Source organism: Pantherophis guttatus, chromosome 3 (assembly GCF_059756535.1).
Source record: "Pantherophis guttatus breed Tessera chromosome 3, ASM5975653v1, whole genome shotgun sequence".
Taxonomy (NCBI): domain Eukaryota; kingdom Metazoa; phylum Chordata; class Lepidosauria; order Squamata; family Colubridae; genus Pantherophis; species Pantherophis guttatus.
Genome location: NC_142065.1, coordinates 52630910 through 52658753, shown reverse-complemented (window position 1 = coordinate 52658753; position 27844 = coordinate 52630910). Strand labels below are relative to the sequence as shown.

General features: G+C 36.5%; 1 protein-coding gene across 16 annotated transcripts in view; it reads left to right on the top strand.

Annotated features, from left to right (window-relative positions):
* BRPF3 (bromodomain and PHD finger containing 3) overlaps positions 1-26712 on the top strand; it is a 46632-nt gene extending 19920 nt beyond the window's left edge. For 3 of the 16 annotated variants that reach the window (XM_034414690.3, XM_034414689.3, XM_087889561.1), the window contains exons 5-13: positions 929-1057; positions 1805-2117; positions 2380-2643; positions 11547-12053; positions 16569-16665; positions 18360-18457; positions 20009-20106; positions 23704-23858; positions 24269-26712. In XM_034414690.3, the coding sequence (XP_034270581.1) occupies positions 929-1057; positions 1805-2117; positions 2380-2643; positions 11547-12053; positions 16569-16665; positions 18360-18457; positions 20009-20106; positions 23704-23858; positions 24269-24452 (1845 nt within the window). In that variant the 3' untranslated portion in view covers positions 24453-26712. The remainder of the gene's footprint in view (positions 1-928; positions 1058-1804; positions 2118-2379; positions 2644-11546; positions 12054-16568; positions 16666-18359; positions 18458-20008; positions 20107-23703; positions 23859-24268) is intronic. The other 13 variants (XM_087889565.1, XM_034414698.3, XM_087889564.1 and 10 more) reach the window with 10 other exon arrangements.
* The last annotated feature ends 1132 nt before the right edge of the window (positions 26713-27844 follow it).

The following is a 27844-nucleotide window of genomic DNA, read 5'->3' as shown; positions in this document are numbered from 1 at the left end:
CTCATATTAAAACAACTCCAGGTGGCATATAAATATGAATAATATTTCATGTTGATTAGACCAAGAAAGGGGATTATATTAATTATTTCTATGCTGATTTCCAGTTCTAAGCATGTTTATTCAGAATCAAATATCACTTTGTTTAGTGTGACTCACACTCTATTAAGTTGCCATATAATTGCAGCCAAAGATAAATCTGCAAATGGATTGGAAATTGTGTGATTAAAAAATGTTTTAGGGCACATTTGATTGGTTCAAAAACTCCAGATTTTTCTCTGGGTGGTGCATGGTCAAATAATAATAATAAAAATTGTAAAAGCAAACATAAAACCCAGAAACTAAATCTAGGAAAACAAGCACATCCGTAGAACTACACCAGTAATGTAAAATCAGTTTTATTACTGAACTGTTTGGGGAAATATGAATATTTTTGTTTGGTGTTACAAGATCAGCAGGCTACCTGGATGAGCTTCCCTGGAGGGGATGTGCCATGGTCCTTTCACCAGTTATCACTTGTCTAATAATGGATCTTTATATATCTGTATAAAGATGGGAAGGCATAACTATATGTTATTTAAGTTAAGGGTTTCAACAAAGCTATATTTCTAAATTTCACAGTCATGTAAAATGCCATTTTACAGCTAGTATCTGCTTTAGTTTGCAGTTTTATGCTTTAAATAATCACTGTCTTGTTCTGACAAAGTGATATAAGTTGAGCAGAGTAAATTTGGTCGTCTTGAAATTTATGCTCCTATGTACTATCAGGCAATTTCATACATTGGATAACTCCCTGGGATTTGTTTACAGTCCATTTTACAGTGTTATATGATGAATGAGTGAGCTTTGTAGATTTATTATATATGAAAAGGAAATATTCCTTTTTTTCTCTCTCTGGTATCTCTGAATAATAGTATTATTCTGATTTCAGGTAAAGGTTCAGCAAGCTGCTATGGAGTTACAGCTGACACCATTCAATGTTCTTCTGCGCACAACACTGGATTTACTGCAGGAAAAGGATCCAGCCCAGATCTTTGCAGATCCTGTAAACCTGAGTGAGGCAAGTACCTAGATACCTGGTTAGGATGATCTAAAGACTCTGTTTAGAGGAATGGCTGTATCAGGGATTGGCAATGCAGCACTTGGGAGCATTGAATCATTTGGACAATTAAAAAAATCTCCTTCAGGACCCACAAATTAAAGATAACCTTGCAATATTACAAAGAGTTTGAGGGGTGCAAAATGCTGAAATTTCACAAAAACTGTCGCTCTTGCAAAGTTTCTCTCATTTTTACAGAGATAAACAGTGCAATATTCTTGTTCTTTTATCATCAAATAAAAGCATTTATAGTGCCCAGCAACTGAAAAAAATAAAATTCTGACAGCTCTTGGACAATGTAAAAATTCAACTGGCAACAATAAAGTCTTGTTACTTGATTATTTCAAGTTACTGTTTCATAAAATGAAGTATTTTTGAAGAATAAACTGCTTGCGCAAAGAGCTATCAAACTGTCCCAACCTGAGTACTGTCTATATCAGTGTTTCTCAACCTTGGAAGCTTAAATATGGGTGGACTTCAACTCCCAAAATCCCCCAGCCAGTCTATATGGAAATGGACTCCTATCTCTTAGCAAGATAGTTCTGTTTACAAGAGCTGAAGGGAATGTAATTAAATAAGTAAGTGGCATTCTTGTAACTTTATATTCAAACCCAGTGCCAATAAGAGGACATACAGAATACTTATGATGGGTATACCCTGGTTGGCTAGTTAATGATTTTTGTAATTGTACAGGTTTTATATGTTTAGGTTCCAGATTACCTGGAATTCATTTCCAAGCCAATGGATTTTTCTACCATGAGGAAGAAGCTGGAGTCCCACCAGTACCAAACACTGGATGAATTTGAAGAAGATTTTAACCTTATCCTTGCCAATTGCATGAGGTATAATTCTAAAGACACAATTTTCCATCGAGCAGCTGTCCGGCTCAGAGACCTTGGAGGCTCAATATTACGCCATGCACGACGGCAAGCTGAGAATATTGGCTTTGACCCCCAAGTGGGGATTCATTTGCCTGAATCTCCAAAGACAGAAGATTTTTATCGTTTTTCTTGGGAGGATGGTAAGTTTCTGAGCTATTTCTGATGTAATAAAGACAACTACATGTATATAAAAATGTAAAGCAACTTAAGAAGTCACTTTGAAAAGTGTCTTATACAAAAATATTTAACTGATTCCAGATTTAAGTGATGAATTTCCTGCCTGTGGTATAATGTTCATAATGTAGTATAATGTTCAGCTAGGTAGGAATGGTGAGTAGGTCTGGCTTGAGATGCAGAGAACTTTCTCAATTGTTATCACACATCCAGTATTTCTAATTGCAGTTGACAATATTCTTGTTGCCGAGAACCGAGCTCATCTTTCCTTGGAAGTACAACTGAAGGAACTACTGGAAAAGCTGGACGTAGTGAGCACCATGAGGTCAAGCGGTGCCCGAACTCGTCGTGTTCGACTCTTGAGACGGGAAATCAACTCAGTCAGGCAAAAGCTGGCTCAGCAGCAGAATAAAGCCATGCCAAATGGAGAATCGGCTCCATGGGAAGAAGGTCTGGAAAAAATGCTGCCAAGTGATGAAGATAGGGAAAAAGGTGAGAGACTTCACTAGATTTCAATAAGTCAGTGAGGAAATAGATTTAGTTTGTGCTGGGCTGGACAGGGTAATTGAAAATACCCCCAGGAATCTGCTCACATTCATCTTATACAAGTCTGTTAGAAGAATCCTTGCTATAATTATTGCTTTTAATAATGCATACCAAAATTATTTAAACATTGAGTCAGAGACGTCTTCAGGATTTGTGATACTTATCATACTGCACAGTACAAATTGTACCTCATGATAAAATGGTGAGTTTGGAAGAAAACAACCAAGGCTAATCAGATTTGCCAAACTTGAATCTACTTGGCTGCAGCCCAGAATATGTATCTCTGTAGCATCTATAGGGAATACTAGGTTGGAACATTCTGTGTGCTATCCCATATCCTAGAAGTATTAAATAGTTCTTTGGTAAAAAAGAAGAGAGGGAGGGGAAAGAAAGAAAGAAAGACAGACAGACAGACAGAAAGAAAGAAGGGAAGGAAGGAAAGAAAAAGAAAGAGAAAGAAAAGAAGGAAGGAAGGAAGGAAGAAAGAAAGAAAAAATATGAATCAATATGAATCATCAGAGTAGGTGGCTGTAAAAGAGATAAATGCAGTTTTAGCTTTCATTAGTAGAAATTCAGTTCAAGGAAAGCAATAGTGGGCTTTTGGTTATTATGCCTTATTCAGATTCCATCTCAGCTGTTGTGTCCAGTTCTGAGTATTACAATTCAAAACAAATTTAGAAAACCTAAACTGGTATAAAGAGGAACCTGTCAGGAGGCATTGAGTTAACTGGGTATGTTTAGCCTTGAGAAAAGAAAATTAAGGGAGGATATAATAGCACTATTCACTATAATAGCACTATTCAAAGAGCCTTGATAGTACAGTGGTCTACGCACCCTGTTATTAACACAGCTGCCTGCAATTTCTGCTGGTTCGAATCTCTCCAAGGCTCAAGGTTGACTCAGCCTTCCATCCTTTCTAAGGTAGGTGAAATGAGGACCCAGTTTGTGGGGGCAATAAGCTGACTTTATATAAAATATACAAAAGTATGAAGGCTATTGCTTAACGCATTGTAAGCCGCCCTGAGTCTCTGGAGAAGGGTGGCATATAAATCAAATTAAAAAAAAAAAAAGTACCTAAAAGGGCTTTAAAGAAAAGCAGGTTGAGACCTGTTTTCTGATAGAGAACATATGTAGCTGAGAGTTGAATTTTTGGGCTCTTGGTATTCTCTGAGCTTCCATTTGCTTCTTGCAGATATTTCATTCCCAGGCTGGGTGAAATCATTAGTACATGGGGCACTGAAATTTGTTATCTGTTTATATGTGATAAATTGATCTGGCCTGGCTTAAAACATTCATTGTTTCCCAATTGAAATTGTGTTTGTACAGCTAGTCCTCGATGTACGACCAAAAATTTCTGTTGCTAAGTGAGACTGTTGTTAAGAGAGTTTCCCCTCCATTTTACGAGCTTTCTTGCCGCAGTTGTTAAACGAAGCACTGTGGTTGTTAAATTAGTAAATGAATCTGCTTTCTCCTTTGACTTTGCTTGTCAGAAGGTCGCAAAAGGTGATCACATGACTCTGGGACACTGCAACCGTCGTAAATATGAGTCAGTTACCAAGCATCTGAATTTTGATCACATGATCATGGGGATGCTGCAATGGCGTAAGTGTGAGAAATGGTCATAAGTCACTTTTTTCAGTGTCGTTCTAACTTGGAACGGTCACTAAGTGAACTGTTGTAAGTCGAGGACCACCTGTACTTGTCAGTGTGTAGTGAAATTAAAGAATTTTCCTCATGTCTTCCGACTGCCAATTGATTTTCATGGTTACATACTGCCAATTTGTAGATTGTATAGCAATCTGCATGGTCCGTGCATTGTATGTTGTCACTTGACATGTTTTGTCTTCTTTGGCTGTTGTGTCTTTATGTTTGCTTTGGATGCTTTGGATAGATACTGATGATTTAGGGGCTGCTGTAATGCCAACAAGTTATACTAACCTGTGTTGTGGCCCGTCAGTGGCCTGTGCAGCTAGTAGCTGATTCCGATAGCGAGGAGGCTGGTGTGGTGCTGCACCAGCAGCCTATGCAGCTGGGACTCGAGTCGGACAATGAGGAGGCTGGAGAAGATGTGATGCCAGAGGCGAGGATTCAGCCAGGGCCTTCCCATAAGTGAAGTGGAAGAAGAGGAGGAGCCTCTTCTCGATGCACGGGCACGCAGAGTTGCCAAAAGGCAGAAGTGGCTCCTCAGGAGGAGGTCTCCTCAAGAGTAAGGCTTGAGGCTAATTGGCCACTCCCTTAGCCTGTTTAAGGAAGGACGACGACTGAGGCAATTTGCAGGGAACAACTTTGTTCACTCTCCTTTGCGTCTTGATCTTAGTTCTCTGCAAATTGCTTCTGGGCTTTCTGCCAACCATAGTAAGATTGCGATTATTTATTCTTTGGATTCTTGTAGGCTGTTAAGAAAGTTAATTAACAGCCTTTGTTTGAAAAAGACTGATTTAATTTAGTAAACTAAGGTTTGTACAGACTTAGTGTGTGCTACATTCTTTGGGGTCCGTAGCTGGGACAGAACAACCTGGGAGTAATTTCTAAGATGTTTTTAATGTGTGGTAGAGCAGCGGCCTCCAACTTTTTGGGCACCAGGGACCAGTTCTGTGGAGAAAGTTTTTTCCATGGACCTGAGGGGACGTGGTTTCACGTGCTGCCTGCATCCCGGCAGTGGAGTTTTGCTTGTTTGCGTGGCATGATTTCTGGCATGCTGCGGACTGGTGCTGGGGGTTGGAGATACCTGTGGTAGTGCTATCCTTTTCGTAGGTTATGTACGTTGTGTTACAATCAATCACACAACACATTAACCAACACATAGAAAAGCAAGAACTAGAACCTGAACAGGAACAATCAAGGAAGAATCTACACTCAATTCAAAGAGCAGTTGAGAAAGAAACAATACCCCAATGGAGGCTGGTACCACAAGCCACCATATTTAAACAGCAAGAAGACTTCACTCCCTCATGCATTAATGATGTTACCTAGCCTAATAATTAAATGTCTGCAAGAAGAAAAGCAAGCTCAGAAATCACCACTGATCCAAAAAGGTCAGTTTTCTATTGTTCCGAAATGTTGGACATAACACGCAGTAGCAGGTTTAAATTGTAGGAAGATTATTCCAATGGAATATTAGGGGGAAAAATTCTAATGTTAAAAGCATTTGACAACAGAACCAGATAACAAGAGAAGGTAAGAGGGTCTCCTTCACTGAGTGTGCAAACATCGGTTAAACAGATATTTGTTGAGGCTGTTTCAATTTGTGCTGAGCAGGGTGTTATGCATGATGGCTTAAATGTTCCCTTCCTGTCTATTATTCTGTGACTAAGAAGTCTTTTGCAACTGTGTTCTTACCTGTAAAAATGAGCCGTGAATATTATACTATGAGATTTCCAAGGAAACTATACACACATTCTCCAATTAATAAGTGAATTCAAGGGATCTTGAACTCTGATCAAGTGGGCATGGGAATCAAAATAGATTCTATTTTGTCTATGTGTAATACATAAAACCAAACACTGTGATTTATGTACACAATGTTTAAGGATTTTTGAATGAGTCAGAATACCATGACTGGTTCAATAAACCATCACCAAAATGAATCATGACTTAAAGCCATAAGTGATTTCGCTAGCAAGCGTCTTAATCTGTTTTTGAACAAGAAGTTATTATTTTTTTCAAGTGACATTAGTTGACTGTGTGTAACTAACTTGATTGTTCTCTCCCAAAGAAAGATGTGAAGTCATAATTCTTATGTTTTGAGACAATGAAAATGGAAAATACTGTGTATAGAAAAGCAGGCAGGAGGCTGATTCTAAGCTGGGCTATTCAGGGATTTACATAGAATGCTATGGCAATAGTACCAGAAGAGCTGCTCACATTGTTTGCTTCCCTTTCCTAAAAATAGTGTAGCTGAGGTTTGATATCATTAATACATTACAAATAATAAGGTAAAGGTTCCCCTCACACATATGTGCTCATCGTTTCTGGCTCTAGGAGATGGTTCTCATCTCCGTTTCAAAGCCGAAGAGCCAGCGCTGTCCAAAGACATCTCCATGGTCATGTGGCCGGCATGACTAAATGCCAAAGGCGCACAGAACAGTTACCTTCCCACCAAAGGTGGTCCCTATTTTTCTACTTGTATTTTTTACGTGCTTTCAAACCGTTAGGTTGGCAGAAGCTGGGACAAGTAGTGGGAGCTCACCCCCTATGCGGCACTAGGGATTCAAACCGCTGAACTGCCAACCTTTTGATTGACAAGCTCAGCATCTTAGCCACTGAGCCATCACGTCCCTGCTTACAAATAATAGTCATCAGTAAATTCAGCATGAACTGGCTACTGCTGTAAGGATAGTCCTCAACGTACGACCACAGTTGAGCCCAAAATTTCCATTGCTAAGCAATGCAGTTGAGAGTTTTGCCCCATTTTACGACCTTTCTTGCCACAGTTGTTTAGTGATCACAGCACTAAGACAATTGTTAAGTGAATCTGGCTTCCCCATTGACTTTGCTTGTCGAAATATTGCAAAATGGGACTCCAGGACACTTCAGTCATCATAAATACATGCCAGTTGTCAAGTGTCCAAATTTTGATCACATGACCATGGGGATACTGCAACAGTTGTAAGTGTGAAAAAGGGGCATACGTCACTTGTTTCAGTGACATTGTAACTTTGAACGGTCACTAAACGAATGATTGTAAGTCGAGGACAACCCATATTGGATGTTTCCTGATAGAGAATTCTTAGTACTGTGTATTGTGCAACATCCATCTCTTCCCTTTTTGTGGAAGTAAATAAATTTCTCTTTACCCTCGAGAAAAATATAGATATAATTTTAAAGATATTTTACAGTATAGCCCTATTATTCTCAAGTTGACTTTGATTGCAGCCTTAATATATGTCTGTCTGTGAAAAGAAACTATCAATTGTACTTAGTGAGGAAAGGTGAAAGGGCAATTCATGTGGGGGTTTTTTTTGTAAAAAGTTTTTCTTTATTTTTTACATATACACATACACAAACATACAATGTATTTTTGCTGATCAGAGTATTTGGCCGGTTAAAAATTTAAACAATTTTTAATTTTTACAACTAAGATTACCATTTCTATACCTCCTTTTTGCCATAGTGTTCACTTTCATCTATTTTTCTACCAATTTTACCCTTCATTTTCATCTCTAATTTTAACCAAATTCCAATTTCCCTTCTATTCTATATTAAACCCCAATCCATCATCAGAATAATTAATTTATGATGTTACAATTGTTCAATTCTTACAAGAATAGTGAGCCTACTTATTTTATAGCTTACATTTTCTTCAGTGGATTTTGTTGTTGTTGTTATATATAGAACTCAAACTTATAACCACAGTTAAGCCCAAAATTTGCATTGCTAAGTAAGGGAGAGAGTTAAGAGAGTTCTGCCCCATTATACAACCTTTTTGCCACAGTTGTTAAGCGAATCAATGCAGTCATTAAGTGAATATGACTTCCAACATTGATTTTGCTTGTGCAAGTCAGCCAGGAATGTTACAAATAGTGATCACATGATCCCAGGACAGTATGTTATAAATATCTACCACTTGCCAAGTGCCTAAATTTTGATCGCATTACTCTGGGATGCTGCAGAGGCCATAAGTGTGAAAATATAAGTCATGTCACTATTTTAGTGCCATTGTAACTTTGAATGGTCACTAAACAAATGGTCGTAAGTCAAGGACTTCCTATATTTGTTTACTCTTAAACTGCACAGTATAGTAGGTTATTAACTGTTCAGTTAGAGTACAGGAAGTCCTCGTCTTACAACAGTTCATTTAGTGACCATTAAAAGTTACAATGGCACTGAAAAAGTCACTTTTCACACTTACAACTGTTGAAGCATCTCCATGGTCAGGTGATCAAAATTCAGATGCTTGTCAACTGGCTCATATTTATGCAGAGTCCCGAGGTCATATGACCCCCTTTTTGTGATCTCCTGACACTCAAAGTCAATGGGGAAGCCAGATTCACTTAACAACCGTGTTACTAACTTAATAATTGCAGGGATTTACTTAACATCTCTTGCAAGAAAGGTCAGAAAATGGGGCAAAACTCACTTAACAAATGTTTCACTTAGCAACATAAATTTTGGGCATGGTCATAAGTCGAGGACTACCTATATTTTCTATGTCCTCTTTCTGCAATAAAAATATTCGGGCATCTGTTAATTCACAAAAGTAACCTTGTAGCTGTCTACCGCTGATCTGATTTATTCATATTACAGTTTCCTGTCTCTGTTCATTTTGGTATTCCTCAGAATAAAGTTCCATTTAGCAAAGCTAATTTTTTTCACATCCAGGGTTTCAGAACAGAATTCTTCAGCTATCCAACCACAGCATGACAAACTTTTGCCCATCTCTTTTTTGTAAACTTGCAACAGGATAAGTTGGTGTACATTCTGAAGCAATTAGAAGTAGTCCTTGACTTATGACTGTTTACTTAGCGACAGTTATGACCCAGATTCAACATTTCTAGGGCTGCTTTCCTCCTCCACAGTCACATAATTGCATTTTGGGCACTTAACAATGGCCCACATTTTATAGGCGTTTGCAGCATCACGCAGTCAGATGACTGTCATTTATCACATGTTTTATTGGAAACCAGTGTTTATTTCATTCACATTCCATTATGACTGCTATGTTCACTTGACTACCACAAAAGTCATCAAATCAGACATGGTTACAGGATAACTTGCTTAACAACCAAAATGATTTACAATCATAATTCCTGGCTCTATTACGGTCAAGGACTACCTATATAGCAGTTTCAGTATTCCCCTAACTTGTATCTCAGCAATGAGGACTGCTTATACTGCTGGTCTGTAGTTTATTTTCCTTCTGCATTGTGACACTTGTGTTCCCATGCAGCATTTTTGACAGTTCGGGAGTGTAGCCAATCCAAATTTACACAATCAGTTTCTACCTCTTTTCCTACATTTTTCACGACTGACATGAGAGACAAATGCATGCCTGCTTTTTAGAAATAGCATTAAAAAATAACACCACTTGATTAGGATTATGGAGATTTTGCTGTCCTATTCATATCTACTCAGAATGTTATGTCCATTTGCCATTTCCACTTCCATTTTGTCCATGGTTAGTAGCATAATGTGGTTTTTTTTTAAAATACAACGTGTGTCTTCCAAGGTTTATAATTGATTTGTAAGTATTACTACATGCTGGAAGAAAAAATGACAGAGAAACATCTTTCCTTGCTCTTTCTAAAAACTAGTCTGGAAGTGAGAAGGGTATTTAATTTTTTAAGGGTGAGTTCATTCCATGTGTCTTTGTTTCTAGTTTTTGGTTCATAAATTGCTAAATGTATTTTTTTCCTAGAATCCTGTAATATAAAAAATATGTGTACTCTTCTAAATGTAGACGTGAAGATTTTTAGTATTTTGTCACACATCAGATGTTTAGACTCCTGTAGCTCTCTGCAAGGGAATAATAACTGGAGAGAGAGTTATTGTTATTCAAACAGCACTCCAAGTCTAAGAACAGAAACAGCTGTTTCTGCAGCTGTTCTGCAGACCAGCAGAAAGATAAGGCAGCACAGAAAACCTTGGAAATGACTTTCACCTTTCTAATTTCTATTGCAGGGATACTTTCGAGTTGTCTTCTCCACATACTTTTTCCCAGAAATTACACACTTGTGGTCAGTTCCCCAAGGAGGACTAAATTACTGTTAGTGAAGCAACTACAGAATGTTCCTATCTTCTAGCAGTGTTTTAAGTGTTATTCTCATTCTTATTCATAGAGAAATAAAATACTTGGTATGGTATTTTTCAGTCAGCACTCTCTAATTTAGTTAGGAAATTCTTGAGTCATTCCTTCTTCCGTGAGAATGGTCAGTGAATAGCATGAGGAAGATGATAAAATGACAGCATAAATCCAATGATTTCATCAAACAAATGTTGTCCTTACCTACTTGTGTCCTAGTCTCTGACACAACTCTGTATGTTGTTTTTGTGTGATGGCATCGTGCATGTTTCATCATCTGTTGTATTGACTTTCTGCCCTGGTCATCCATGTTGAAAGCTATATGGTTTAGGACATGGAGTGAATAATTTAGCTTAGACTGAATGTTTGGATGGAAAGAGAACTTAAATGGGAGAAGAATGCAAGTGTGATTTCATTCTGTTATGAGTTTCAAGCATACTACAGTCGTGTCAGAGAACAAGAAATATGTCACATCAGGACTGTTCTGAATGTTTTGGTGACTGTGCAAGGAACAGTGACAGTTTTGTTTTGTTTGAAATAAAAAAAATACATTAGTGACTGCATTTAGTGTGCACGAAACTGGATTTCATCCCTTTAAAGAGACTTGGACTGCATTTGAAATTCTTCTTTAATCTCTAGACTAGACCTTTCAAATGTCTGGATTCTCATATGTAGGGAATCGTGTGAAGGTCAGATTATTTGAAAAGTATTAGAATCTGAAAAAATGAGTAAAGAAAGATAGGAAAATGAATTTCATGCAGCTCAGTGTTTTCAGCATATTGACTCAGAAGTAAATCCTTCTAAATGTAATGTGTGGGGGATTAAGAAATTTTGCATATTTATTCCATCCTAAATAATGCCATAGGATAAATGATGATGTATTTCCTGGCTCTTGTGAGAATCAGAATAGTTTCTTCTGAAGTCTTAGATAAGATTCTCTCTGCCTTGTTCTCCCATTCTTGGAATGCCTCCCTTAAATACATAATACAAAAAGTAGTTAATTAACTGATGTACCATTGGCTTGCAATCATAGGAGGAAACAGAAAGCTGTGATCCTACTTTGGGGAATACTTTGTAAAATGTTCAAGCAGATTCTTTTTCTCTTTAGCAGATGACACCAAGCCCCCACTTCCCCCTACCCTGGAGCCCACAGGACCTGCACCCTCCCTATCGGAGCTGGACTCTCTGCAGGACCCTCCAACTCTCAAACCCATTAGCGAAAGCAAGTCCTTGAACAGACTGCATAAACGGCTGAAGTCCGAGGGTGAGCTTTTTGATAAGAAGACGCTGCAGAGGGAGAGCCACCACGCCTTCCACCACTTGCTCAGCGACAACACCCTGAATGGATTGGCCCTTCAGGCTACGGGCACTTCTGCCAGTCCCCCGTTTAGTGGCGTGGGCAGGCGGACTTCTGTCCTTTTTAAAAAAGCCAAGAACGGGGTGAAACTACAAAGAGATCTGGACTGTCCCCTTGAGAATGGAGAGGACCACAGCCAAAGTGGGCAGCTCTCCCCCTCCAGCATAGAGGGTGAGCAGCCATCTTGGAAACAGCCACAGAGTGGGAGCTTCAGCGAGAATGATGACGAGAAATCCCCCAGGCAGGCAGGAGTGACAGGTGACTCCCCTGAGCTTTCATTCCTCTGATGTTTTGGAAAGTCAGAGATTTCTAGAGTAAGGGTATCTGCTTGCTGGCTGGCAAGAAATGTCCTTATCTCCATAGCATCAAGATTTCCCTGAGTGATAATTGGCTTTTGTGCAGTATCTATCATAGGAATCTTTAGACCAGGCTGAGAGAAAGCTATGGGCGCCAAACAGAAGATTAGCCTGAGTTGTGGAAGATATGCTGACTTTTTGATTTGTAATTGATTAGATTATTTTTATTATTATTTATTCTGTTGCTAGGACTGTTTTTAGGAGGATTTGGAACATTTGAGAGTTTGAGAGTAGAAAGGGGTATAAGTTTCTTTTTTTTCACCCCAAAAATGTTTCCCTTTGCCTAGACCTCTTTTCATATTTTTGCTTGGGGGAGGGTCACTATGTATATTACTTTGTATAACTCTTTCTTTGGAATGAATCCTGATACTATTGAGATTTTTTTTTTAGTGAACATTTGATGTAAGCATTTAACACCAGAATCTTCTCTACTGCTTTTAGAATAGAACAAAATAATGTGCCAGACACAAGTTTGATGGTGCCTGGAAGAATGCAATAGTATTAAAGCTTCATTTATTTATAAGATCTGAAATATTTAACAGCAGGTTCTAACATTTCTCTTAATGTGTCTTTGAATTCAAGGCTCACGTGATGACTCACAAGTGACTGTGGGATCAGGCTTCCCTGAAAAACATATTTGAAAATTTTCATATTTGAAGTTCTGCCGATGATGCTTATGTTTAATAGTTTATTCACATGTGGCAGTTAACATTTGATGCTGCAATCATTACACAGTGAACATTGATCTGTGATCCATTATATTATTTCAATATTTAAAAAGAGAGAGAATCAAATTATCCTTAACCATTCCAAAAGCAATATTTTTATCTATGTGCTCCACAGAGTACTTTTATTTATTTGTCTATCAAATTTATATGGCTGCCCATATCACAAGATGTGACTCTAGGCGGCATACAATAATCAAGTAAAAAGCAACAGAATGATCCTATGAATAACAAAATTTCCCCTGAAAACTGTTTAAAAGAGACAAAATATATATCAGTAATTTTAATATATTGCAGGATCAAAGACATGTTTTCTTAAGTACTGGTAGTACATACAGTATCTCTGATAACTGTTGCATGCAGCATTTTCTTAAGTAGCAGCATGTTAAAGTCATGGGCCTGTCTTCTTCAACCTAGTACCAGAGAGTTACGTTTTGTGAGAATTCTCATATTTCGGGAACATCCAATTTTGAGAAACTAGTAGCAGGTGAAATCTCCCACTTAGGTATATCCCAAGGTATTTTGATTTTTATGTGTTTGGGTTGTTGAGGGTTCAGTTGTGTAACAATGAGGGTGCCATTGGAAGAGTTGAAGGAGCATATTAGGGACAGATTGTCATGGAGAATACCTTCGTGGTTGTGTAGAGTCAACAATGATATATGGTGGTCACATAATCAGTGATGTGTGTTATGTGCCTGCATCCATGCTTTATACATTTGTGTAGTCTTATTTCAAAAGCTTATGCACAATAGCTCTGATATCATCTGCAGGTCTCCTGTCCAAATATTAATTAAGCTTAACCCTGTTTGCTTTTGAGTTCAGATGCAATCATCTTGGTGTGTGTTAGGATTACATAGCAGCTCTTGTTAAAAATAATAAACTATCAGGGTAGTTTCATATTCTAGTTTGACTAGTAAGTGCAGCGGTTATTTTTCCCATTTGAGGCATTTGTGTGACAGCTCAGTGATTACCACAAGATTCTAATATTCTGCTGAAAACTGTTTTCTGCTTTTCCTCTCATGAATAATTATAAGGACACATTTGTTAAGAAAAAGAATGAAGACTAATTGGCAGAAAATAAGATCAGATAGTTTATTACTGTCAATGGTAATCCTTTACAAAATAGAATGATTTCATCCTTATATTTTGAGGGGGTGATGTGGACCTTTCTTTTAAAAAATAACATCCATAGGGAGTCTTCTTGAGGTTGATGTATTTCAATGAATGCATTTTATTTGGGAGCCAAGTTTCTGGTTGTCCCTCTGATTGTTACTCCACAATTATCTATGACCATGAGATTGCGTTCCTGTTCAATCTAATGTTTAATCAGTTTATGGTGGTTTGAACCATTTTCGCCATTTAATCGCTAATTCACCACATCTAAAGATATCCTTTTGGAGCATTTTATATCAGAGGAATAATTTTGGTGTTGGCAATTTTTTTGGCAGTTTTACTGCTCAATCTTGTTTCTAGTTAAATAAAATTCATTATCATCATAAAAAATAGTAGATCATACACAACCTGAAACAAAACGGCAAAGATTGTCATTTTAGTAGGTCTGGAACACTTTTAGCATATGTAAACCTCAAACAGATCAGGCAGATAATGCATTAGTGATATCTCTAAAAGCATTTAAACCCCTTTTACATAGGCAGGGCAGTTAAACAGAATGTGGTGATGCTATTATTAATCACTCCCAAGACAACTGCTTTTGTAGGGGGATTTCCTTTTGTAGCATCATTGTAAATTTTATTCCCAATTTCAGTGTCTTTAGTTGGATAAGAATTATTCAATAAGAACTAAGCTCAAAAGTGAAGATATGATTATATCCTTTTCATGTTAAAATTTCTCTTCCTCTGTACAGCCTTCCTTCTTCTAGAACCAAGAATATTACTACTTTTTATACCTTTATACTTATAATACTTATAATAACAGGTATTACTGAATTTATAGAAGATAGCTAAACAGTTTTTTTCCCCCCTTTAGAATCGTCACAATAAAGGAAATGACAGTAGGGAGAAAAGTAGCACCTTTGTTATAATACAAATGCATAATAATCTATTGGGATTAAATAAAGACTAAAACAAATACATATTCTCAGAAGAAAAGTAATGAGGTGCCTAAGGGATTCTTGTGTGAATGGATATAATAATCAAAATTTAATATAACAATTTAAAAGGATAGGGATAAAAGACTTAGCTGTTGAAAAATCATGGGATAATGGCTGGAATGAAGACCATTCCAAAATTAATTCTATGAGAGACTGATAGAATTACTGATACACAGTACTATTTTTATGGGATAATTATATTCAGGCAAAACCAAAATAAACCTATATGTAGAACATTAAGTATACAATTCAATATGAACTGTATTTCTTTATATTTCTTTATATTTATAATCATACTGAAAACTAATGCTCAAAATTTTGTGTTAGAGATTACCTATAATCCATATAATGTTAGGTTTGCATGCTATATGTTTTCATTCTCTTTTAGTTATCTGGGTCCAAAATAACTTTTAATTCATAGAAAATATGGTTTACATATTTTCTATGAATTAAAAGATGTTTACAGAAAGACAGTAAATATTAATATACATACAAATGATTCAACATTAGTTCAGTATACGGAAGATTCCCCTAATGATCAGGCACTTGCATAAAATTGCAGAATATAATCCTTGATAATATAATCCTACTGTATTGAATTATCTGTTTTATTCTACTACTGTACTTCTTCTATTATAATAATGCACATGAAGAAAGACAAAATTACCTTGAAGTGACTTTTATGCTGGGGAAAAAAATGCAATTGAAAACGCAGTGAACATGTATTTTGAATGAGTTCTATTAGTTTGAAGGGATAACTTGGAACTAATTGGCTTCTTTATTATTTTTGGGAAATAAAGCGAAAAGCAAAATGTGCGTATAAAACTAAAAGTGTTATCCTCTTAACTTAATTTGGAAAAATACCATCTGAGAGGATCAAAGGAATGTAGGATTCTATTAATCAGATTGTCCCTAGAATAATTACTTTGATAAATATCTCCATCAGGCTTCATACTCAAATGTTATATTGCAATTAGGACAAGGAGTTAAAATTGCTCACATTTTCCCCAGAGTCTAATGTGCATCATTTAATAAATGGGTTCTTACGTATATTTCACTTTTCCCCACAGTTACTCTATCTGGATTAACACAATCTACATGTTAACTGCATTAAGCTTTATTGGGTTCAATGCAATGGCATTATACATGAAATTCAGAACTCACTGGATGCTGGTGAATCTGGCTCAGATTTGAAAAGCTAAAGCAACATTATAAGTTCTCCTACGCTCACACAGGAGTCTCCTTAAGCATGATGAAGTTGTAGTAGTGTATGTTCCTAAACACTTCTCTGGCTGCCAAAACAGCTAGATTAAGTTCATTTTACTGCACAACCAGTTCTCTAGAATCAAAAATAGTTGCACATATCCAGATGGAAAATGTTCCTGGGATGCCACTCTGCACAAACGTTCGGAAGGTCATGCCAATTGTCACCTTACATCTTAAATGCATTCTGAACGTGCTCAACTAATCTCACTAGCTGGAATGTCTAACTGTGTTTCTGAGTTTTCCTTGACGAATCTCTGAATATCTTTTGAAGAAGACTATTATGTGTAACTAGACTTATTCTCATCTGTCTTCTCAGCAGCTGTGACCAATGGCTTCAGGAAGCATATAGAAAGTGGGTCTGACTCAGAATGTAGCTCTGGACGCGGCAGCGGTCTTTCATTTGATATCTGCAGGTAAGACCCCTTTTGGGTGGTTGCATTCAAATAATTAGAATTCTACTAATTTTATATATTTCCTGTAGAAGGTTTTGCAGATTTCAAGGTGATTGTTCCTGGCTTATGTTTTGGGCAACATACAATTCAGTAGTAGTGCTGGATCTCATATGTGCAGTATACATTTTACCTTATAGTAGGGTTTCCCAGTCTAAGGTATATCTTCCTTGGGAAGGTACAGACGAAGTCCAGGGGAGGAATGAAGAACCCTTTAGTTACAATATATGGTTGCAACAAATTCACCTTTTCCAAAGTTTCATAGTATTATTTTCATTGTATATTTGTGTCCATTTTTCTGTTTGGATTTTGATAAGAGGTGTATATACATTAAGATTACGCTCTCTACATGGGGCTCCCCTTGAGGAGCACTCGAAGGCTCCAATTGGCGCAGAGTGCGGCCGCGCGGGTGGTGACGGGAGCGACGTGGCGCTCCCATGTAACACCTCTCCTGCGCGAGCTGCACTGGCTCCCGGTGGTCTTCCGAGTGCGCTTCAAGGTTTTGGTTATCACCTTTAGAGCGCTCCATGGCTTAGGACCTGGTTATTTACGGGACCGCCTGCTACCACCAATAGCCTCCCACCGACCAGTACGCTCCCATAGAGAGGGGCTCCTCCGGGTGCTGTCGGCCAAACAATGTCGACTGGCAGCCCCCAGGGGGAGAGCCTTTTCTGTGGGGGCACCTACTATCTGGAACGAGCTCCCCCCCGGAGATACGGAGGATCCCGGATCTGCGTGCCTTCCGTCGCGCGCTTAAGACCTTCCTATTTCACCAAACCGGCCTGACCTAAGTCTTTCCCCTTTTTAAATGGAAATTTTAAATCTGGTTTTAAATTATTGGGGTTTTAAATTTGTTCAGCCAATTTATTTAATTATTCCATGGCTGTTCACCACCCTGAGTCCTTCGGGAGTAGGGCGGTATACAAATTCAATAAAATAAATAAATAAAATAAATAAGATTACACTAAAGGGAAATGTGATGGCAGGTGTGTTGGCAGAAAGTTGGGGAAGCCCTGTCTATTTAGCATATTTATTTTCTGATCCTTTTTTCATTTTGCACTAGTATTTTAAAATTAACTTACCTGATGATTTCAAGATATATCGGTACTGTAAGGTCAAGAATAAATTCAAATGTTAGGAAAGTTCCCTACAAAAAGAATGGTTTGCCTCGTCCAGCAGACATCTAAATCCTTTTTTTGTCATTCGTCTTTCTTTATCTTTCCCAACAATGTGAAGCCTTCTTGGCATTTGCTTGCTTCCTCATTCCTCCTATGCAGTTCCTGGAAGCAGCTAATCATTATTTTAAAGACATAACAGAGCCCCTCTCTGAGGGAAATGAGCAGTTTAGAAATAGGAAATATTCAATCAATCGGCAATTATTTTGCCCTTATTTTCCTTCATGTGGTTTCAGTTGCCCTGCAGATATCCATCTCATGTAAAGGTCTTGTGGCCCGCTGGAGAAGGATGCTGAAATTGCATATCAAGCCCAGAGGAATGGCTTTCACACTAGCATGGTGACCATCCCAGAAAATAACACTCCTTTGTGACTTGGCTCCTTAGTTTCCTTTAGTTCATGACATTATGTGAACTGAACTGAAGCTAACTATCAAATGGTATTATAGTATCTCACTTTCTTGTCATGCCTCCTTTTTTCACAGTAGTCCGCCACCACACAAACGTAGCCGAGGAAAGCCTGCTCTTATACGGGTTCCTTTTCTGGATGGTGTAAATAAAGATTTGGCATATAGCAACTCAGGTGAGATCAAATTTGCACATGAAATTAATATGAGTAAGATATGGGTGCTATTTTTCATGTTGACTGTACCACAGGAGAATAGGTTCTCTGCATACTGCTGTGGCGTTAAGGACTACCAAATTCAGCGGTGCTTGCTTTTGAATAGTTATAAGTTATAAGAACAGTTTGTCAATTGATTCTTTAAACCAGCGATGTCAGAACTTGCAGCCTCTGAAATGAAGCAAGTCTATTTCCCTGAACAGGTACCAGAATTCATTTCTGAATTCCTTACCCTTCTCAGCCATTTGTCATGAGCCTTGGTGGCACAGTGGTTAGAATGCAGTATTGCAGGCTAACTCGCTGTTCGCTGCCAGGGGTTCGATCCTCACCAGCTCAAGCTTGGCTCAGCCTTCCCGAGGTTGGTAAAATGAGGACCCAGATTGTTGGGGGTAATATGTTGACTCTGTAAACTGCTTAGAGAAGGCTGTAAAGCACTGTGAAGCGGTAAGTCTCAGTGCTATTGCTATTGCTATGAAGGCGAAGATGTGAGTGATCTCAGAAGGACAGCAGGGGATGGGGAGAAATTACCTTTGCTCCAGCAGAGGCCTATGATATCATTAGGAAGGATCTCAGGAGACATAGCTTCAGCTCCCAAATCCCCTTACTTGATACATTTAGGTATTCCACATTATATAATCAGAATACATTGTGGTATATAGTTACTTTGGGGAACAGAATAGGGATATAGGAATGCAGAAGAAAGACATTTAAAATCTTATTCAATGTATTCACAGTACAAAATGTTTTACTATACTAAACAATTAGAAATTTGCAAGACCTTGCAAAAACAGTTAGTCATTAAGTGAATTATCTGGTCATAAATCCAAACCCAGCTTATCCAATGGGTGTTTTTTGCCAGAAAAAAAGTTGCAAAACATGATGCCCAAAATGTGATTATTTGATTGTGGGAGTGATATGGCAGTTGTAACTTTGAGGACAAGTTGCAAGTAACTTATTTTGAGTCTGTTGTTAAGTGGTCAGTTGTAAGTTGGTGACCAACTGCAGTTCCAAATTTATAGGTGAAAATGTTGGTTATATATACAAGAACATAAGACAGTTCTTTTATCAGTCATTCCTGTGCTAGTATTTGTATCTTGTGTTGTTCTCCTTTTAGAAGACTAAGGATGGTTTGAATAGGGCAGTTGTTTCACCGGCATTGTAGGGACATTCATGAGTTTTGCCCTAATAACATAATAGGATTGTCCTGCCTAATTTGCAGTATATTTCTTTTGTACCAAATCCATTATTATAGACTCTTTTTATCAGTTTACAAGAAGAAAGTGGTAGGATAATTTATAAGTTATTGCCTTCTTTCCCTAATATGCTATTTTTAGTTTTGTTCAATTTTTGTTTTATTATATCTATTTTTAATTAGTATGTAAGACCTAGAACAGTCTAGTCTGTGTACAGTCTATGCTTCCATAGCAGTAGCACTGAATCTTCAGTGTTACGATTGATGAATTTGGCACAGCACAACATAATTCTAAATTGTCTGTTACTATCACTTCTTAGGAAGAAACTTGCTGATGTCATTTGAGGAACACACTGACCTAGAACCTCTGGAGCTTGTGTGGGCAAAATGTCGTGGGTATCCTTCTTACCCAGCCCTGGTATGTATCTAAGGCTAAGCCAGCAGTACTTCTTCTTGGAAAAAGAAGTTAACTTCTTTTTAATTCTATTGAAGAACTGTGCATAAGAACAGTCTCACTCAGTATTTTTAAGTATTTTTGTATTTACTTCATGCTAAAAGGCAAAATAGTGCACCTACTTTGAAACATCAAACAGCCTCTAAATATTTTAAGATTATCTGGGCTAGATCTGAATTTTCAGAATTCAGTTTGGTAGTTTAACTATTACTTGTGTTTATGAATTGTTTATTTTTCTCCTTCAATTTAAAAATCATATACGTAGCTGAATATTCTTAAGTCTCCATTTTATATATATAACTAATGTTTTTTCTGTTCAAAATATATTGAGTTTAAATAATAAATAGTAAATTAAATTATTAATAATTAACTTGTGTTTCTTATTATTTTATCATATTGTGAGTTAATATTTATAAGATGTATTACTGTTTTTAACTTTTCTGAGTTAGAGTTCTCTCTATGTTTACTAAATAGTTCATTCTCTAAGTCTCTAGAATTTTAAAATATTATTCTAAAACATAGATGATCATGACAGCAAAATGCCAGATTAACTCATTTATTCTATAATATTTTACTCTGCTTTTCACAAAGTAGATATGAAATAATATCTGCCTTAAAGTGGATGATGATGTAACATTATATAAATTCCAACACCATAAATGAGAAGAAGTACAGAGAACATACAGTGCTAATACTTTTTATTTTAAAAAATAATTTTATTAAATGTTTTAAAAGATAAAGATAAAAACTAATACAACTAATATAAAATAAGAAAGAAAGAAAAATAAAAAAGCTAAAGTTCAAGAAAGAATACAAAGAAATGGCTTCTGATCTTCTTTATAGCGGTTATAAATATAATTATAAATGTCTGTCTTCTCTAAGTAAACTTCTCTAAAGTTACATCATGATACTCTTTCTCTAATCTGCCCTGCCTATCATCAAAACCATAAACCATAAATTCATTTTATTCTGTTTTGCACAAAAAGCCTATCAAGAATTTTTAGTATTTGCCTATTATTTCTCATTTATAAATGCTGCTTTTCAGATTCACAAAGGTGTTTTTGAACACAACCTGTGGGTTTAACTCTATTTCTTATTTTCAACAGGGCATATCTAACATAACAATTTTTAAGATCCACATTAGTCTTGATTTTATTGTACTACAAATAACAAATAATACAAATCTCAGGTCATGTCCTTCTTAACTCCAAAAGTCTTCTATTTCTCAGCTGCGGCCATGCTGCAAAATACAATTACAAATCCAATACTCTCTTTTGCATCTTCTAATACCATATATTTAACATTTGGTTTTCCCCCCTGCCACACAAAGTTAAATACCGTATTTTTCGGAGTATAAGACGCACCGGAGTATAAGACGCACCTACCTTTTTTGGTTGTTTTTTTTTAAGTTGTTTTTTATTTTTTAGACAAACACACATACAAACGTACAATGTATTTTCTTTGAACAGAGTATTTGGCTTGTTCACAAATTTAAACAGTGTTTAGTCATTTCAATTAAATTGAAATATATAGAAATTACAATTTCTATATTTCCTTTTTGCCATATTTATTCCTCTATTTTTTTAAAAAAACCAATATTACCCTTCATCCTCATCTCTAATCTTAATCAAATTCAATTTTTCCCTTCTATTCTATAGTATACCCCTTCCCATTGTCATCTATTTTTATATCCATCTTCACATTGGTTAATTATGTAATATTACAATTGTTTAATACAAATTCAACATTTTAATATAAATCAATTAGTTATATAACTATCTTTTTTGTATATTAATCAATATGAACATGAATATTCCAATTATTTCCATGCAATCGAATTTCTTACAAATCAATTAATTATATTTACCAATAATAATAAACCAAATAATTTTCCCTCTTGTTACTCATTTTCATATGTTAAACTCTCCCAATAACCCACATAGTTTTGCCCATATAATCCTTCAAATCACAACTTAATTATTTCTACTTTCATCACAATATATAATTAAAAATATTTCAATCATTACAATTTCCCTAATTTAAAAATGTTCTAGCTATTATCCAAGCTATAATTTAATCCTTTTTACTTTCACCTTCATATACCATTAAAGGTATTTCAATTGTTACAGTTTATACTTATTCATATTTCTAAAAAAAATAATCTATCATTGTCTAGATTTCAAAAATACAAAGACAAATATTCCAATTATTATTCATTTCATTTTTACAATCATGATTTCCCATTTATTTCTTACTACTATTCATATTTCAATTCTAAATATGTATAACATTTTTCTCTTTCATTTCTTTTTCTCCCTTCCCATTTTTATTTTTGTCTTTTTCTTTCTCCTTTTTTTCTTTTGTGTTTAAATTCTTGAACTCTCCTCTTTTACCCTAAATTTCCCATTGTTTGCACCTACCTTTTTTGGTGAGGAAAAAGAAGAAAAAGTAATCTCTCTCTGCCTCTGCCTAATTTTGCTTCTTGCAGCAAACAGCCTGGTTTACTTTCAGTTTCATTTTCACCATAGCTTGATTAGCACAAGGAAAAAAAAATCTGCTCCAGCAATCTTTGCAGCAAGCAGCAGAGCCCTGCAAAACAGCTGAGAGCAAATCAGCTGAGAGTTGGGAGGCTGATCTAATCAACTTGTGCTAATTAGTCTATGCTAAAGCTGAAAGGAGCTGTTTTTTCTTGCTATTTGCTTGCAAGGAGGTAACTGCTGCAAGGCACAGGCCAAAGGGTGTGGGCCAGTGGGTAGGCAGGGCTACATTCGGTGTATAAGACGCACCTAAATTTTCACCCCCTTTTAGGGGGGAAAAAGGTGCGTCTTATACTCGGAAAAATACGGTATATCCTTTAGCCATTGTTTAAAATGGTGCATTAGTTGTCAAAGCAGATATTATCTAAAACAAAAACATTATTCTACACAAGATATTCATTTTTATCACAGAAATTCTCCCTAACAATTGTAGTTTCTCCCATATTAATATGTCTTTTTTAACTTCATTCCATGTTTTAATGCTAATACTTAATAAATGCTAATACTTTCAAGTGAGTTCCCAGATCCAGTTAAATTCCATGATTTAATCTCAGAAATCTAAGATATTAGATTCAGGGTATATAAAAGTGTGCCTTGTTCCATGTGAAAATGAAAATATAAAATAAATTATTACAACAAAATTTTATATACATAAGCGCTTCATATATGTGTGTACGAATGATATTTTATACAACAATTTCAATAAATTGCTTTCATGGTACAAGAGAGGGATTATCAGGGTGAATCTGTTTTTTATGCTGGCGCCAAGAATTTTGAAATATGTTCTTAGAGAAATACATTCTGCCCCTGTAAGCAGTAAACAAAGGCTGGTCTAATTTGTGCAAAAATATTTAAGAATTGCTCACCAAAACAAAATGCCCATGTTACCACCAAAACCTAGATGCCCATCTAAGCTTCTTGTTTCAAGCATCCTGGGATTTTACAACAAAGGACTATTATATCTTTGTGCTAAATTTTTGTGACTTGTGTTAAATCACCACTGTGTTTTGCTCTTTGCTTTTAGATCATTGATCCTGAAATGCCGCAAGAGGGCCTCCTTCACAATGGAGTCCCAATCCCTGTCCCCCCTCTGGAAGTGCTAAAATTAGGTGAGCAGAAGCAAGCGGAGGCTGGAGAAAAACTTTTCCTTGTCCTTTTCTTTGACAACAAGAGGACATGGTGAGTAAAATAAGCCAATGAAGGCAAATAACTTACTTTCTTTGGACAATCGACTATCAAGTATTTATTTTAATTAATGTAGCAAGCTTGTTTGATCATTGAGGGAGGTTTCGGTCTATTTAACTGAGTAGCAAGCCAAGAACTCATTCTTCTTCTAGTGAATCATAAGTATGTCTTCTGTTTGTAACTCCACTAAGCACTCTAGCTTATTTTTGCATTTACATTTACTAACACTTTATCAGGCATTAGTGCAACTTGAAGATTTAAAAGTCATAGAAGGGTTGATTTGTACAATTTTTAATTGTCTTGATTTCTTCATTGTCTCCATAGTAACATTCTGTCCCTCTCTCCCCCTACCTCTCTCTCTCCCTCCCTCTCTCTCCCCCACCCTCTCTTTCTCTCTCCTGTAGGCAGTGGCTTCCGCGAGAAAAAGTTCTTCCTCTTGGAGTAGATGACACTGTGGATAAACTCAAGATGCTGGAAGGACGGAAAACCAGTATCCGCAAGTCTGTCCAGGTTGCATATGATCGTGCAATGATTCATATGAGCCGTGTTCGGGGAGACCATCCTTTCGTCACACCCAATTATCTGTAGGAAATTTGCTCTTCCCATCCTGTAGGAAGTAAGGTCTGCATCTACAGGCAAAGTAGATCAACTATGACCTGAGGAATGTGGGATTTTCCTGCCTGCAAGAAGATGTAATTGCCACATTTGCATTCTTAGTAGAGACAGGGTATTTCCAACAGTAGGAAAAGTTCATGTTACATACTTGATATGTGCCAAAAAGTCTGCCTGGTTTCTTTCTGAACATGTTTCCCAAAGGATCCAGGAGGGAAAGAAGTGATGTAGCAGCCTGACCTAGTAAGAAGATGTCAGGAGCAGCTACACTCTAATGCTGCAACCCTGGCAGAATCTTAGATAATTTGCTGATTGGACAAGAAGCCCTACCAGACTCTTGAGTTTTTAAACTTCAGCTAGTCCTGAAGCAGCTGTGGAGCTTATTGCTTCTGTTATGAATTAAGGGTCTTTTTGATGACTCTCGGGTGCCAAATGTTCACTAATATTCACCATATATTTTCAAGTTATTTTTGAAAAACACTGGTCCCCTTCCCCATGCAATTATATTTGCAACCCTGTGTAGAAGTCTCTAAATTTGTATATGTTTTTATGTTAGAGATTACAATTAAAAAAAGAAAGATAGAATATTTTGGGGTAATGCCCCTTTCCTGATTTTGCCTCATGCTCACATTCACAGAGCTTTAAATATGAAGAAACCCCTTGGGAGATATTTTCTGTGATTTTTACATTTCAATTTCAGATTCGTATACTTCTGAAAATTGATAAAGTTAATATTTTAAATGTTATTTTACAAATACTTATGCTGCTAGAATGTTGTTGCTAGATATGAAGGTTTATTGTGAAATGAGGAAAAAGCAATCTTTATGGTATCGAAAACATTTCCCCCCCACCCACATTGCCCCTGTTCATGAACAATGACATTGAAGCCTTGTCCCACTTGTCATGTCTGTTCTTCAGAAAATCACAGCATCCTGTCCATTTTGTAGGATTTCTAGGCATGAAAGCAGCCTCTTGTTTATTTACAAGGGAACATGCATAAAAAATTTCTTCCTTATATGCATCACCCTATTTAGGTTTGGGCCATTAAGCATCACATTGCACATTTAGAGCTTTTTCCAGCTTTCAGTAGTAAGTATCTGCTTATATAGAGTGCCATATGTACTTTGACATATGTAGCTCTGGACTAGGGCAATCATGTAGAACCATGGTTCCCCTTTACCCGAAGAAATGAGAATTAAATTGGAATGTGTTTGTCATCTTATTCACCGGAATTCCCTACCGTCACTCTTGGCCACCCCATAAACACTTCAGTATTTGCTTGCTTTCATGCTCTCTGAGCTTCCGTTATTGGGATCTGTTAAAAATAGAGCACAACCCCTTGGAGAAACTTATTTTTTTTTTCCAACTTGCATATGCTACAAAAAGAAGAAGAGCTGAACCTTGCAAGTTGACAGTGCATTTCATAGGTAACGTTTGATTTTGTGAAGTTTTTTTTTTCTTTAAGAATTTCAAACCAAAGGTACAGAGCAAGATTGTAATTTGAAAACCATTGTCCCCCCCCTCCCTTTTTAACTTTATTATTGTTGTTATTTTCTTATTAAGAGATTGTGGGACAAATGTTATTGTGAGAAAATCACTGCCATTTCTATGTGGTCTTTTTTTCAAGAACCACATCTTAATACATTGGGACATAAAACCACACGATATTGGAAATATCTGTAACATATACAGAACATGAATAGGAATCTTTTTTAAAAAAAATACTTAATATCTCAAGAGTGTGGTTACAGAAGGAACTTTTGTACATAATTGTAAACTACTGTTCTAAATTATTCAGGCCAATTATTAATCTTTAAGTCCTCAGTTGTGTTGCTGGGTCTTTTGTATGCATACAATATAATTAATTTAAAGAAACATACATTTTCCCAGATTGTAGCCTGGCTGTGGACTTGTGGTTTATGTTTAACTGTTTTAAGATCTTGCATTTTAATTTCTTCCATTTTTTTTAAAAAAAATTACAATTTAAGGTTTTGAATTGGCTAATATCCTGCTGTTGCTATGGGACCTAAACGTGACTTGTCAGTCTGCTGTAAAGCACAGATGGCTCTATTTATTGTAGAAAGTGAGTTTATTTGCTTTCTAGAACTGTTTATATCAGATGAAATAAGAGGTAATAAAATCTATGCTTGTAAAGAAAAATGCTAATTTTACCTACTATAATCTGACTGTCTGAAACTATATTTTCTCTCTGAGAAATAAATGTTCTAATGTAAAATATCTGATTGGACTATTTTAGCAGAGGAAATTTCTTGCCTGAGATGGACTCTGAAATGAAATGATTTGTCAATGTATTTAGAAGATTTCTGAATAGCTGCTCTTGAAAACACCACAAGCCTTTCCTGTTTCCAGATACATTGTCTAGAAAACCACAGGGGTGTGGAAAAGTGACACCCCCCCCAAGCACAAACAAAACTGGTGTAACTCTATAGATATGTTGATGCACTTCCACACTAAAATATCTGCATGTCAAAGCAACTTTGCCAGTGAAATAGCCAAAAATAGGAACATCACTGATAGTTGAGGCACAAAAAGGGCAGTTATATGCCAAATTTATAAACATAATGCATACGGATTTCTGAAGAGGTCAACTCAAAGAACTTACTTTGCCCCATGAGTATTTTAATTTATCAGAAGTTAATACACAAGGTCTACATTGGACTGTTTCAAGATGGAACATATTAGGGAGGAAAGACAAGTATCTTGTTAAAAATCTTGGCTTAGGACTAATCTTTATTCTTTCTGTCCATATCAGTTTGGAAGATTATGAAAGAGGTGGCCTTTGAGCAGGAGGTTCATGTTTTTACTGTATTCTATATGCAAACCTCCAACTACAGGAATTTTCAGATCTTGTATTATGCTGCTTGTTCTTCCATTTCTGTTTTTCAATCTGTTGGAAGAAACATCCTTCTGGGTTCTGCTCCAAGTGGGGAGAACAGACACTGGAAACATGGAGACTGCTTGGAAAGATGGTTTAATGTTTAAAAATATTAATGTTAATATTTCCTAAAATATTTCACTCTTCCAGGAAAGGGGTGGGTGCTAACTTCCTACAATCCCTACTTTTTTTTTTTCAAAACGTGAGTTTTGAAACAAGTTCTTGGCAAAAGATTAAAATTGATCACATCAGGGAGGCTTAATGGGTTCTTTTAATTTTCTAATGTAAAGGGGAGGCATTGATAGAGGCAACAGAAAAGGATTCCTTCAGTGGCTTCCAAAAGCTTTCAACCATGAAGGTCTAGCAGCCAGGAAAAAATTTCTGGTAAGAATTTTACAGTATCCAATTTTCCATGCCAATTAATTTCAGACTTCAGATATTACTTTCTGTGAGCTTCCAGTCAGGTTTCAAG